The sequence below is a fragment of the Trachypithecus francoisi genome, unplaced genomic scaffold (genome assembly GCF_009764315.1).
Source record: "Trachypithecus francoisi isolate TF-2019V2 unplaced genomic scaffold, Tfra_2.0 Contig01554, whole genome shotgun sequence".
NCBI classification, from domain to species: domain Eukaryota; kingdom Metazoa; phylum Chordata; class Mammalia; order Primates; family Cercopithecidae; genus Trachypithecus; species Trachypithecus francoisi.
In genome coordinates this window covers 2,845,568-2,857,897 of record NW_022681439.1, presented here as the reverse complement: position 1 = coordinate 2,857,897, position 12,330 = coordinate 2,845,568, and the positions used below count along the sequence as shown (strand labels likewise).

Genomic DNA, 12,330 nt, shown 5'->3' with positions numbered 1-12,330 from the left:
GCTTCGCGGGTCTTGAGAGGCTGGAGGCTCCCACTTGAGGGCGGAGTACTTCAGGGCTGCTGGGCAGACCTAGGCATGGCCATGGTTGTCCCAGCAAGAACTGTTGTGCCAGGAGCTTGGAAGAGTCACTGCCTCCTGCCAGCCCAGGCTGCTGTGGACAGGTGGCTGCTTTCCCGTCCTAGGCTACCTGGGCAGCAATTCCTTTAGAATCAGGAGTGACCATGGGTGGAATTGCAGATGCCAGGACCATGACGCCTTTCACCAGGCACTCACCCGGATGTCCTGTGCCTCCACTGACCGATCTCAAGGCCCACCTCTTGCCAGGCCTGGGATTTGGGGGCCTGGCCATATGCAAAGGTTCTTCCTGCTTCAGCTGTCTTGATGGAGCGTCTGAGAGAGGCCGTGCCTGCCACGCGTGATGATGATGAAGGGCGGAGTGGCACAGAGGTCAGAGCGGTGGTGGGCTGGGGAGGTCCTGCAGGTGCCAGGTGGCCACAGGTGGGACACCTCCAGGCTCAGCTTTCCGTCAAAGAAAGCCTGAAGCAGGGGAGGCTGTCCCCACCTTCCCTGCCTCCTGTGCAGGCCTCCTGGGTACCCTAAATCTCTGTGGCTCCTCAAGGCCCCCACATCCCTCTCCTCTCCTGAGCCTCCCCAGGGTTAGACAAGGCGGGCAAACTGTGCCCCTGTCCTGTGGTTTTCTCCCACCAGGACTCCCAAGCTGGAAGACTCCCGCTCTGTGTCACAGCTGGTGGCTTCACCCTTGGCCCGGGGGAGATGGCTGGATATGGTCTGCCCAGAGATTCCTGGAGGCTGGCCAAGAAGGCACAAGGAAAGGACTCCTTCTTCTGGCCTGGTGTGAGGAGCAGAATGTCCTGGAGAGACGTTTGCCAGGCCAGGGCAAGCCAAAGCTTTTGAAGAAAGGGCCCCTTCCCTCCCTGTGCCAAGGCCTGATTGGGCCGGGAGATATGCTGCACTGGTAGCTGTCCTGGCAGAGCTCTGAATCAGTGCTGTGCAAACATGACCCTCCTTCATGGCGACTGCCAACTTTCTTATCTAGAATGCAAACACAATGCAACCACCCTTAGCTCCAGACTAACAACGAAAACGTCCCTGGAGAAGCCACCTTCCAAGACGACTGAAAGCCCAGTGTGGATTTTAGCCGAAACAGATACAGAACCCCCGCCCCTGCCCTGGCTGCCTGCACCCACATTCTGAGATAGGGATAATGCCAAGAGGAGGAATGCAAGGTGGGAAAGAGCTGGAATGTGCCAGGGACCTGACCTGCCACGTACGCCAGCTCTTTCTGCCCCTGGCCACCTAAGCCCCCTCCTGAGGACCGCAGTTTCCTGCTCTCTCGGTCTGGTAGGCAGCAAGGATGGCTCCCTCGTGTGCCCAGGGCCAAGCATGAGTGTGGGCAGCTGATTAGAGTCCAGGCCAGAGGTGGTCTGGCCCTCCCTTCTGCTGGCCCATGCCTTGAACCCATCTGCAGGATGAAGGGAAGGCAAGAAAGGGCATAGACAGTGAGCGCCCTGATGGCCTGCATGCAGCTCCTTCTTGCCCTGAACCATGGCTGCAGAGTGGCACCTTCTCTCTGCTTGGCGAGTCTTGGACATGGGTGGACATGGACATGGAACCATCCCATGTCGCCTCCAGGCATATGGTAGTGAACATTGATTAAGCACTTACAATGTGCTGTTCACCCTGCTGCGAGTGCCGCATGTCCGATTCATTTGCTCCTTCCCGTAAGTAGGAACCTTTACTGCCCCCATTTTAGAGAGGTGGAAACAGAGGCACAGAGAGGGAAATAATGTTCTCAAGGCTGTGCAATGAAGTGACAGCGGTGGGATTTCAACTGAGACCTCTTGACTGCAGAGTTTGCTCTGCTGCCTCTCACATCAGTGGTGTGTGCAGTGTGGAAGGGGCATCACTGGGGCAAGGCATTGGAGCAAGTCACTGGTGCAAGGAGCATCACTGGAGGCCAGCCCTCGCCTCCTCTGCGCATCGTGAACGCTCTGTCTCCATGGGCATCGGGAATCGACTCATTTATTGGTTTGTTCATTCGTTTCTTCCTTCAACTCTTATTCTGTGCCATATGCGTCGCTCAGCACTCGGGGGTCAGAGGGGACAAAGATGTACAGGGTGCAGACCCCTCTCCCACAGCTCCAGCTTCTCCAGGCCAGGCCTTTCTCACTCTCCAGCTGAGGACTCCAGGGAGGCCCGTGGTCTGAGTGGAGAGGGAAGGGGGATGGCCTGGTGAAGCAGGGCGTGAGAAGGACAGACGAGACAGTCATCACAGGAAATGAGCCGGACTGGGCACGCCTGCAGGGCCCAGAGGGAAGGCAGCTGCAGAAATGCAAGTGTGAGGCGTCCAGGCCATGGCCATGGCCTGGAGAGAGAAGCTTAGCCCATGAGGCCCAACGCTGGAGGGGCCAAGATCAGCTCTGGGTGGTGCAATCCAAGGATGGGGAGAGGCTTAGTCAGGAGGGGAGTTTACCCAGGGCTGGAGGGCACAGGAGGGAATGGAGGATAGATAAGTGCTGGTGACTTAGAGCCTATGGTCCAAACCTGCGCAGTGCCACTTGGATGTCACCAGAGAAGATCAAGGTTAGGGCTGGGGTTGGGCAGAACTGGAGCAGAAACAACTGAGCAAAGCTGGGGGAGGAAAGGCTGCGGTTTCCACGAGCGGTGCCGCAGGACTGCCTAGGCCACTGCCGTCCGGGTGGGGCAGGCAGAGGACCTAAAGTTCCAGGTGGACAGTGGAGCCCAGGAGGGTGCCTGAGACCCTTGCAAGTGGGTGTAACATAAAGGCGGACTCCAGTGCACACTTTCAGGGCTTCCTCTATGCTGACTACCTTTCCAGGGCCATAAATGAACTCAACAAGCCTGTGAAGCGGATGCTGTTCTTGTCCCAGATTTACAGATGAGTGACCTGAAGCACAGAGGGAGTGGCCAAGGTCCCACAGCTAGGAAATGGCAAAACTGGGGCCCCAGAAACATGTAGGGCTCAGCCTGGGCCTGGAGGTGACGGCAGCGTTTGTCAATGAGGAGGACCCGGGGAAGGAGGTGCTGCTGGAATTCTACCCTCTGCATCTGGGGGACTGTGGGGTTGTTCATGTTCTCATGAGTGTCCCTGTGCAAGGCAGTAAGAACACAAGTGCTGACAAGGGCACCACCTGGACCAGCCTCCTGGCTCAGGGACAGCAGGCACCATCCTGACCAGCACCGTGGTGAGCCGAGGTGCAGGAGGCCTGGCTCTCGTGGGGCTCTGCACCCTGGGGTGCTCCAGCTGCACTCCGCTGCCTACTCTCTCCACACTGCAGCCAGCCTGGCACGGCTCTCGGGAGCCAGCTCTCCTGGTGGGTCCATCACCCCCTGGGCGGAACTGGGACAGTCTCATTTGCCTCCTAGCTCACTCCTGACTTCTGAAATAAATCTGCAGTTTGCTTTTTTATTTTAAATTACTTCCTGGCCCTGCCTCTGACCCTGCCCCATCTCCTGCAGTGCAGGGTCACTGGGCAGTGCAGGGGCTGAGGAGAAGGGGCCCTGGCATGTGTCTACCGGGCCTCGTTCTTGCTAGGGCTGATCTGAAGCAGGTGACCCCTGACTCTGCCAGGTTTCTGGATCACATCCTGCTCCCTCGAGTTCCCAGGTCCCTGTGTCTCCTAAAAATAGAGGTGCCACGCACTGGGCACTTCCCAGGCACCGAGCACCGTGTTGTGGGCTTTAAGGCACAGTCTCATTTGATCCTTCTAATAATCCCAGGAGGAGAGTGATCCTGCGTCCCCGTTTTTCTAGATGTGTTCACAGAGGCTCAGAGGGATGAGACTTGCCCTAGATCATGCACCCAGTAAGGAGCTGAATTTTCCCTCTGAACCCCCAGCCTCCTGATGTCTATTTTCAGCCAGTTTAACTTCAGGCATGGGAAGCCCACCTAAGAGCTTGTTTCGAGTCCGTGTTTGTATCAACCATGCCTCACACTTCTTCAGATGATACGAAGGTGAGAGGAGAAACGTGTAAGCTGGATGGGCCAGGATTAAGGCTGAGAATATTTCAGGAGGAAGGAAAGGAAGACCAGTCTGAACGAGGTGGCATCCGTGGGGGTGACTGTGAGGGTCTGCAAGTGCATTCGAAATCGCCATTGCACAAGGGCAGGAGGGGGAAATGGTTAGGGGCTTTAGTGGACTGCCAGCCTGGTGCCAATCTGTGTACCAATGCCCTCATCGGCTATTTAAACAGGAGCATCATGACCAGCACAGGGGAGATGGCACATCCCTGGCCATCTGATTGCTGTGTTTGAATCCAGATGCCATATGTTAAGACTAATACTGACAAACACAAGGCTACCTGAATGAGGGCAGCGAGAGAGGGGGCAGAGGTTAGTTAGGAGGTGGTGGGGGGCAGGGTCTATGGGAAGGATGTCACATTAAAATAGAAAAAGAGATGATGTGGTATGGGTGGTAGTAAACACAGGCATATTTGACTCATTATATACAGCATCTGAAGACTAAACTATGGTAAATAATGAATATATGTTAAATAAATAAAATGGCATATATATGATTTATGGAAGCTCTAAATAAATGTATGTAGCAGAAATTTAGCTAGCAATGCAGTAGATATTTGAATTTTTAAAAAGAATAATAAAAGGTACTAGGATGTCTAGTCCAAATGGAAAGATGTACTAGTCGCATTACATGAAGCCCAATAAATATGCTCAGGACCCACAGGCTGCTGAGAATCTGGAAGACAGATTTGGAGAGGGGCAGAAGGCAGCTGTAGGCTAGATGCAAGGAAGAACTTCCTAATGATGAGTGTGGTCATGGAAGGAATGAAGTGCAGAAGGAGGAGGGGCTCCCTGTCCCTTAGTGGGTGCCAGCAGAAGCTGGAAGAGCTTAGTTGGCATCCAGGGGCTCCCTGGAGTCAGGGAGAGGAGTTTTCTGTGCACTCAGTTGGAGAGTCCGTGAGACATAGCTGTGCTGTGTTGGTAAGCCATGCTCCAACCGGAAGTGCCGAAAGCTCCAGGGCGCCCTCATCTTGGGTTGAAGGTGGGTTTGCCTCATCATCGACTGTTTTCCAAGGGCTTGGCCTGTGAAGGCTCTGGTGGGGACTTGAAAGAGTTTGCTTCCCACCTGCTTGCTTGCGGCTGACATCCCTCTTCCTGGTTGTCAGTGTCTGTTCTGGCCACGAACCCCTCCAGAGCTCAGACACCAGGATTGCACTCCAGTACCCACTTGTGGCTGTGAGCAGTGGGGAGGCGGGACCCTGAGAGATACCCTGAAGGCTCCTGTCTGTGGGGCTAGGGATGGCAGGAGGGAGATGAGATGTCCTGAGGATCTCTGAGTCCAGCCTGTGAGGGATGCCATGTCTTGCTCTAGCCTTTAGGCTGGGACCACTGGGTGGGACTGCAGGCTGGCAGGAGAGAATTGGAAGAGAACCTGGCAGCCGAAGAAATTAAAGAAAGGCTGGCCCAGGTGTGCCTAAGGCTGGGAGCACTGGATGCCTTCAAACAGAGGTGCCGTGGGACATTCTGTGTGTCTGAAAAAGCACTCGCAGTTTGGTAAATCGATTGCAGAATGCAAGATTTGAAAGTAGTGGACCAATCAAGAGAGGGGGGTGGAAATGGTACTGGTCCTGGGGATGGTCAGAAGTGGTGAGATTAGAGAAGGACATTGACATGCTGCCAGCAGTACTGAGTGATGAGTTATGGGTGCCTTGAGGATGGCGTCTTGTGCATGAGAGACATAGCATCGTGCAGCCTGTGTGATTGGCAGCTACTGAGATTGTGACCAGAAAGCCAGGGAAGACCTCTAATGTGCCTCACTTTTAAAAAATCTTATTATACTTTTTTTGGAAAATAATTTCAAAGCAAAATAAATTACAAGAAAAGTTGCAACAATAGTAGAAAGAAACTCTTCCCAGTCCACTTAAAAGAAGTGCCCCACCCAGCACATCCCACCGAAGCATCCTTTCACGTATATCTTCTAAAGCAAGAACGTTCATCAGCACGACCATCCGATCCAGACCCTTACCCTGAATGTGTCACTACCGCTGGGTCCCCAGGCCAACCTCTGGTTTCCACAGTTCTCCCAATAACCTCATTCATAGCCAAAAGACCCAGACAGGCCACAGGTCACGTTTGAACACATCCCTTCGCCTCTTTCAGTTTGGAAAGGTTTATCAGTCTTTCCTTGGCTCTTATGGCCTTTGAGTGTTTGGATCTGGCAGGAGAGCTACTTTGAGCAACGCTCCTAACTTGCTGTTTTCTCTTGATTAGATCTGGGCTGTGAGTCTTTGTTGGAACCATAATGGGAGGATGCTGGTTTCTCGCTGCATCTGACCAGGCACATGGGACTCTCTGTGTGGCCTCTTACTGACAATGTCCACTTGGATCACTTGACTAAGGAGGCAGCTGTCAGCTTCTTCCCTGTAAGAGTATTCCTTTCTCTTTGTCACTAGGAAGGATGTTGTGGGAGACGTTCTTAGAAAGCATGGAAGTATCCCATTTCTCATCAAGCATCCGCCCACTACTTTTTTTTTTTTTTTTTTTGAGGCGGAGTCTCGCTCCCTTGCCCGGACTGGAGTGCAGTGGCCGCATCTCAGCTCACTGCAAGCTCCGCCTCCCGGGTTTACGCCATTCTCCTGCCTCAGCCTCCCGAGTAGCTGGGACTACAGGCGCCTGCCACCTCGCCCGGCTAGTTTTTGTATTTTTAGTAGAGACGGGGTTTCACCGTGTTAGCCAGGATGGTCTCGATCTCCTGACCTCGTGATCCACCCGTCTCGGCCTCCCAAAGTGCTGGGATGACAGGCTTGAGCCACCGCGCCCGGCCTCGCCCACTACTTTCAGCACCCATGGATGGTTCTCAGTGAAATGAAGCACCACTGTGAGGCAGCCACAGAGAGCCTGCCTCATGTATTTGCCTAATGAATGAATCTGCACTTCATTGCCCAAGAGGTGGGTGGAGTGACCACAGCTCCCTATGCCACCAGGTCCTTTTCTCATGCAAGCCCAGCACAGGGCCAGGGTGGGAGCAATGCTGCCTCCGTGCACCTGACTGACTGCATCCTCCATCTTTGCATGAGCAAGCTCCAGGACTCCCCTGGGACTTGCAGCAAAGCCAGATCTCCTACCAGGAACAACATGCAGCCCTTCAGGGTCCGTGAAGGGTTTTAAGTCGGGGAAGGTGACACATTTGATTTACGTTAAGCGAAACCAAACCAAACCAAAACAAAAGCGAACACCCTGGCTGTTGTGCCAACAGCTTGGAGTGGTTCAGATTTACAGTCAGGCAGACCAATGAAGACTCAGAGAGGATGTTTGGGAAGCCTGGGTAGAGATCAAATTTTCAAGCGTGTGAGGAGGCCCAATGCCAGGGAAAGGCAGGAAGGGGCCCTGGCTCCTCCCAGGCTGCTGGGGCTGTGAATGGCAGGGGAGTCCTACGTGCACCCACCCATCCCACCAGCCTCTGCTAACTCCTGCCCTGGACGCCCCTTACCTTTGGTTTCCCTAAGCAGCTCTTCCGTGAACTTGACCACCTGGGCCACCTCCACCCATGGGAAGCCTTTGCCCACTGCAAAGATGATGCTGTCGTAGAGGGTGTCCAGCAGGATGCTCCTCCGGGAGTCTCTCTGTTCATCAAACTCCTCCCAGTTAAGAAGCCTCCGCAGGCGCTCCCGACCTTGTGGTCTCTGCAGAGCATGACATGGGAATTGCAGGGTATGACATGGGGTTTGCAGGGCATGATATGGGGGCTGCAGGGTGTGATATGGGGGCTGCAGGGTGTGATATGGGGGCTGCAGGGTGTGATATGGGGACTGCAGGGCATGATATGGGGTTTGCAGGGCATGATATGGGGGCAGCAGGGTGTGATATGGGGACTGCAGGGCATGATATGGGGTTTGCAGGGTATGATATGGGGGCTGCAGGGTGTGATATGGGGGCTGCAGGGTGTGATATGGGGGCTGCAGGGCAAGAAATGGGGTTTGCAGGGCATGATATGGGGACTGCAAGGTGTGATATGGGGACTGCAGGGCATGATATGGGGGCTGCAGGGTGTGATATGGGGGCTGCAGGATGTGATATGGGGGCTGCAGGGCAAGAAATGGGGTTTGCAGGGCATGATATGGGGACAGCAGGGTGTGATATGGGGACTGCAGGGCATGATATGGGGTTTGCAGGGTATGATATGGGGACTGCAGGGTGTGATATGGGGACTGCAGGGTGTGATATGGGGGCTGCAGGGTGTGATATGGGGGCTGCAGGGCAAGAAATGGGGTTTGCAGAGCATGACATGGGAATTGCAGGGTATGACATGGGGTTTGCAGGGCATGATATGGGGGCTGCAGGGTGGTGATGGGGGGCTGCAGGGCAAGAAATGGGGTTTGCAGGGCATGATATGGGGACAGCAGGGTGTGATATGGGGACTGCAGGGTGTGATATGGGGACTGCAGGGCATGATATGGGGACAGCAGGGTGATATGGGGACTGCAGGGCATGATATGGGGTTTGCAGGGTATGATATGGGGACTGCAGGGTGTGATATGGGGACTGCAGGGTGTGATATGGGGGCTGCAGGGTGTGATATGGGGGCTGCAGGGCAAGAAATGGGGTTTGCAGAGCATGACATGGGAATTGCAGGGTATGACATGGGGTTTGCAGGGCATGATATGGGGGCTGCAGGGTGTGATATGGGGGCTGCAGGGCAAGAAATGGGGTTTGCAGGGCATGATATGGGGACAGCAGGGTGTGATATGGGGACTGCAGGGTGTGATATGGGGACTGCAGGGTGTGATATGGGGACAGCAGGGTGTGATGTGGGGACTGCAGGGCGTGATGTGGGGGCTGCAGGGTGTGATATGGGGACTGCAGGGTGTGATATGGGGCTGCAGGGTGTGATATGGGGACTGCAGGGTGTGATATGGGGACTGCAGGTGTGATATGGGGCTGCAGGGTGTGATATGGGGTTTGCAGGGCGTGATATGGGGCTGCAGGGCGTGATAGGGGACTGCAGGGGTGATATGGGGACTGCAGGGTGTGATATGGGGCTGCAGGTGTGATATGGGGATTGTGGGGTATGATATGGGGGTTGCAGGGTGTGATATGGGGACTGCAGGGTGTGATATGGGGCTGCAGGGTGTGATAGGGGGCTGCAGGGTGTGATATGGGGGCTGCAGGGGTGATATGGGGCTGCAGGGTATGATACGGGGGCTGCAGGGTGTGATACGGGGATGCAGGGTGTGATACGGGGGGGGCTGCAGGGTGTGATATGGGGGCTGCAGGGTGTGATATGGGGCTGCAGGGTGTGATACGGGGGCTGCAGGGTGTGATACGGGGGCTGCAGGGTGTGATACGGGGGCCTGCAGGGGTGTGATAGGGGACTGCAGGGTGTGATATGGGGCTGCAGGGTGTGATATGGGGACAGCAGGGTGTGATATGGGGTTTGCAGGGCGTGATATGGGGCTGCAGGGCGTGATATGGGGACTGCAGGGCGTGATATGGGGACTGCAGGGTGTGATATGGGGGCTGCAGGGTATGATATGGGGGTTGCAGGGTGATATGGGGACTGCAGGGTGTGATATGGGGGCTGCAGGGTGTGATATGGGGGCTGCAGGGTGTGATATGGGGGCTGCAGGGTGTGATATGGGGGCTGCAGGGTATGATACGGGGGCTGCAGGGTGTGATACGGGGACTGCAGGGTGTGATACGGGGGCTGCAGGGTGTGATATGGGGGCTGCAGGGTGTGATATGGGGACTGCAGGGTGTGATATGGGGACTGCAGGGTGTGATATGGGGGCTGCAGGGTGTGATATGGGGGCTGCAGGGTGTGATATGGGGACTGCAGGGTGTGATATGGGGGCTGCAGGGTGTGATATGGGGACTGCAGGGTGTGATATGGGGCTGCAGGGTGTGATATGGGGGCTGCAGGTGTGATATGGGGGCTGCAGGGTGTGATATGGGGGCTGTGGGGCAAGATATGGGGGTTGTGGGGTACGACATGGGAGTTGTGGGGTATGATATGGGGGTTACGGGTTGTGATATGGGGATTGTGGGGTATGATATGGGGATTGTGGGGTATGATATGGGAGTTGCAGGGTATGATATGGGGGTTGTGGGTTATGACATAGAGGTTGGAGGGTATGATATCGAGGTTGCAGGGTATGATATCGAGATTGCAGGGTATGATATCGAGGTTGCAGGGTATGATATTGAGATTGCAGGGTATGATATCGAGGTTGCAGGGTATGATATGGGGGTTGCAGGGTATGATATGGGGTTGAGGAGTCAAGAGGCCCTCTCTACTGGGTAAGACACTATTGGGGTCCCCACAATGGTGCTCCAGAGCCCTGAAGAGGAACTAGAAAAGTGGGCACCCCTGGGAAGAGCTGTGCTTTGATTTCTGGGCAGCACTCCCTCTTCCTCCCGGGACTTGCTCTTCTTCTAGACTTCCCTTCCTCTAAGAGTTCTCATGCTGGCCACTGTAGCCCAGGGTTTGTGTACCTCCAGCAGGCCTCAGGTTCTGAAATATGATCCCTTCCCCCCTTTCCTAAAATAAAATTTGACCTTCCTCAGCCTACTCTCGACTAACTGCACTAGAGGCGTTGATCTGACAATGAAATTCATACTACAGTGTTAGTGACTGACCTAGAGGGGTCTTGGTGATGTAATGAGCAGAAGGAATGAGACTTGCTTGGTGAAAATTCAGATACACTGGCAGGCCAAGAGGAAAAGGTAAACTTTTTTCCCTGCCTAGAAGTAAAAACCTGTTTTACTTGAGAGTTCATCTGGCCCTTCTAGAAAGTTCTTATAGGCCACCAGCAGATGTAGGAGAAGCAAGTGGCACTTAAAGGAAGTGGCAAAAAAATGTTTGGGGTGATGCAGAGACCCACCCACCACACGCAAGCATGTTGCTTTCCTGGGGAAAGGAGTCCTCTGGCTGGGAGGACCCCAAGGGACCTGGAGGACCCATGGTGGCCTTAGTGACAGAGGGAGGCCCAGAGTCATGTCCTCGGCCGCAGAGACTCCTCTTCCACTGCCACCACTCTTCTGCCTACTCCAGACAGCACCCCCTAGAAAGCAACAGAGCCTCCCCCAACACACTCCCTGCACACAGGGACTCACAGGACCCTGAGAGTCCCAGGGGAGGCAGGCACAGTCCCTCACTTCCCTTCAGGCAGGACCTGCCCCTTCTGGGCCTGCATGTGGGCTTGAAAAACAGCCCACAAGATCCAGGGGCTGGTCAGCCCTGGCCTGGAGTTTGGGCCCGCACATCTCGTCACAGCACCTCAGAGGTGCTGTGCCCAGCCGGGGTGGCTGCCCCAGGGTCTCCTGAAGAGGCACTTCTAGTGCCCACCTCCTTATATGCCCAGGGTGAGCCAGTTTCTATTTAAAAGCCACATTTTCTCTTCCTTTACCTGAAATTGGTAGACTTCTTTCACTCCCTGGGGTGTTAAGAGTGCCATGGCCCCTGCATCTAGTTGCCAGGAGACCGAGCCAGACTGACACAGAGTTTCCGGAACCCTGGGGGTGGCCAGTGCCAGCTTTGTTAAGTCATGAATGGCTTCTCCCAGGCTTCTTTCCTCCCGGCCCCTCCTGCAATGCTCTGGGCCTCGTCACCTGTACCTGCTCAGGGACTGGAACCCCTTGCCTCTCCCTCATAACCTGTTCTCCTTCAGGAAGTGAGCATCCTGAGGCTTCCTGTAAACACACACACACTTGCACACCCATAGACACATGTACACACACAGGTACACGTGTACACGCACGCACACACACACATATGAATGCACACACACATACACACATGCACACATGCTGCCCATCATCCTCATGTTCTTCTGACTGTAGCCTCATGCCTCCTGCCCGCCCACAGGCCCATGTTTGTCTTCACGGAAAAGACTGCCCTTGCTTGCTGCCTCCATGTCTTCCCTGACTCCTCCTATTAGGGTCTGGCCCCCCCGACCTCCTCCACTGGCCAGTAGCATCCATGGCCCTGTTTCTGGCGTCATAACTTTGCTTTGGGGTGCAGCAAACAGCTCTTCAGGGGTGTCTCCAAGTGTAGTGCCCAAGCCCCTGAAGGCGACGTTTGGGAGGGGTCCACTCCTTCTCTGGGCCAGCCTTGCTTTTCTCTGTCCTGGAAGTCCCTGGCACCTGCCGGTCGCCTGAGAAGCAAGTCCTTCCTTCCTCTGCCTCACTGCCCAGAGTCCCAATGAGGAAAACCTGGGCCTACTGATTAGGGTTGGCGGGCAGCTGCCCAGGACCCCTGGCTCCCCAGGTCACCCCATTTCCCCAGTGGGTTGTCTTGGAAGAGGCTCCAGACACCCTGAACCGTCATC

The 12,330-nt window shown here is 55.1% G+C and overlaps 1 protein-coding gene across 1 annotated transcript in view; it reads right to left on the bottom strand.

Annotated features, from left to right (window-relative positions):
• The window catches only part of CUNH8orf74 (chromosome unknown C8orf74 homolog), a 30,981-nt gene extending 19,486 nt beyond the window's left edge, over nucleotides 1-11,495 (bottom strand). Inside the window, exons 1-2 of the mRNA XM_033176912.1 lie at nucleotides 11,410-11,495; nucleotides 7,494-7,686 (exon numbers count right to left, since the gene is read on the bottom strand). Of these exons, the coding sequence (XP_033032803.1) occupies nucleotides 7,494-7,686; nucleotides 11,410-11,457 (241 nt within the window). The 5' untranslated portion in view covers nucleotides 11,458-11,495. The remainder of the gene's footprint in view (nucleotides 1-7,493; nucleotides 7,687-11,409) is intronic.
• Nucleotides 11,496-12,330: the final 835 nt, after the last annotated feature.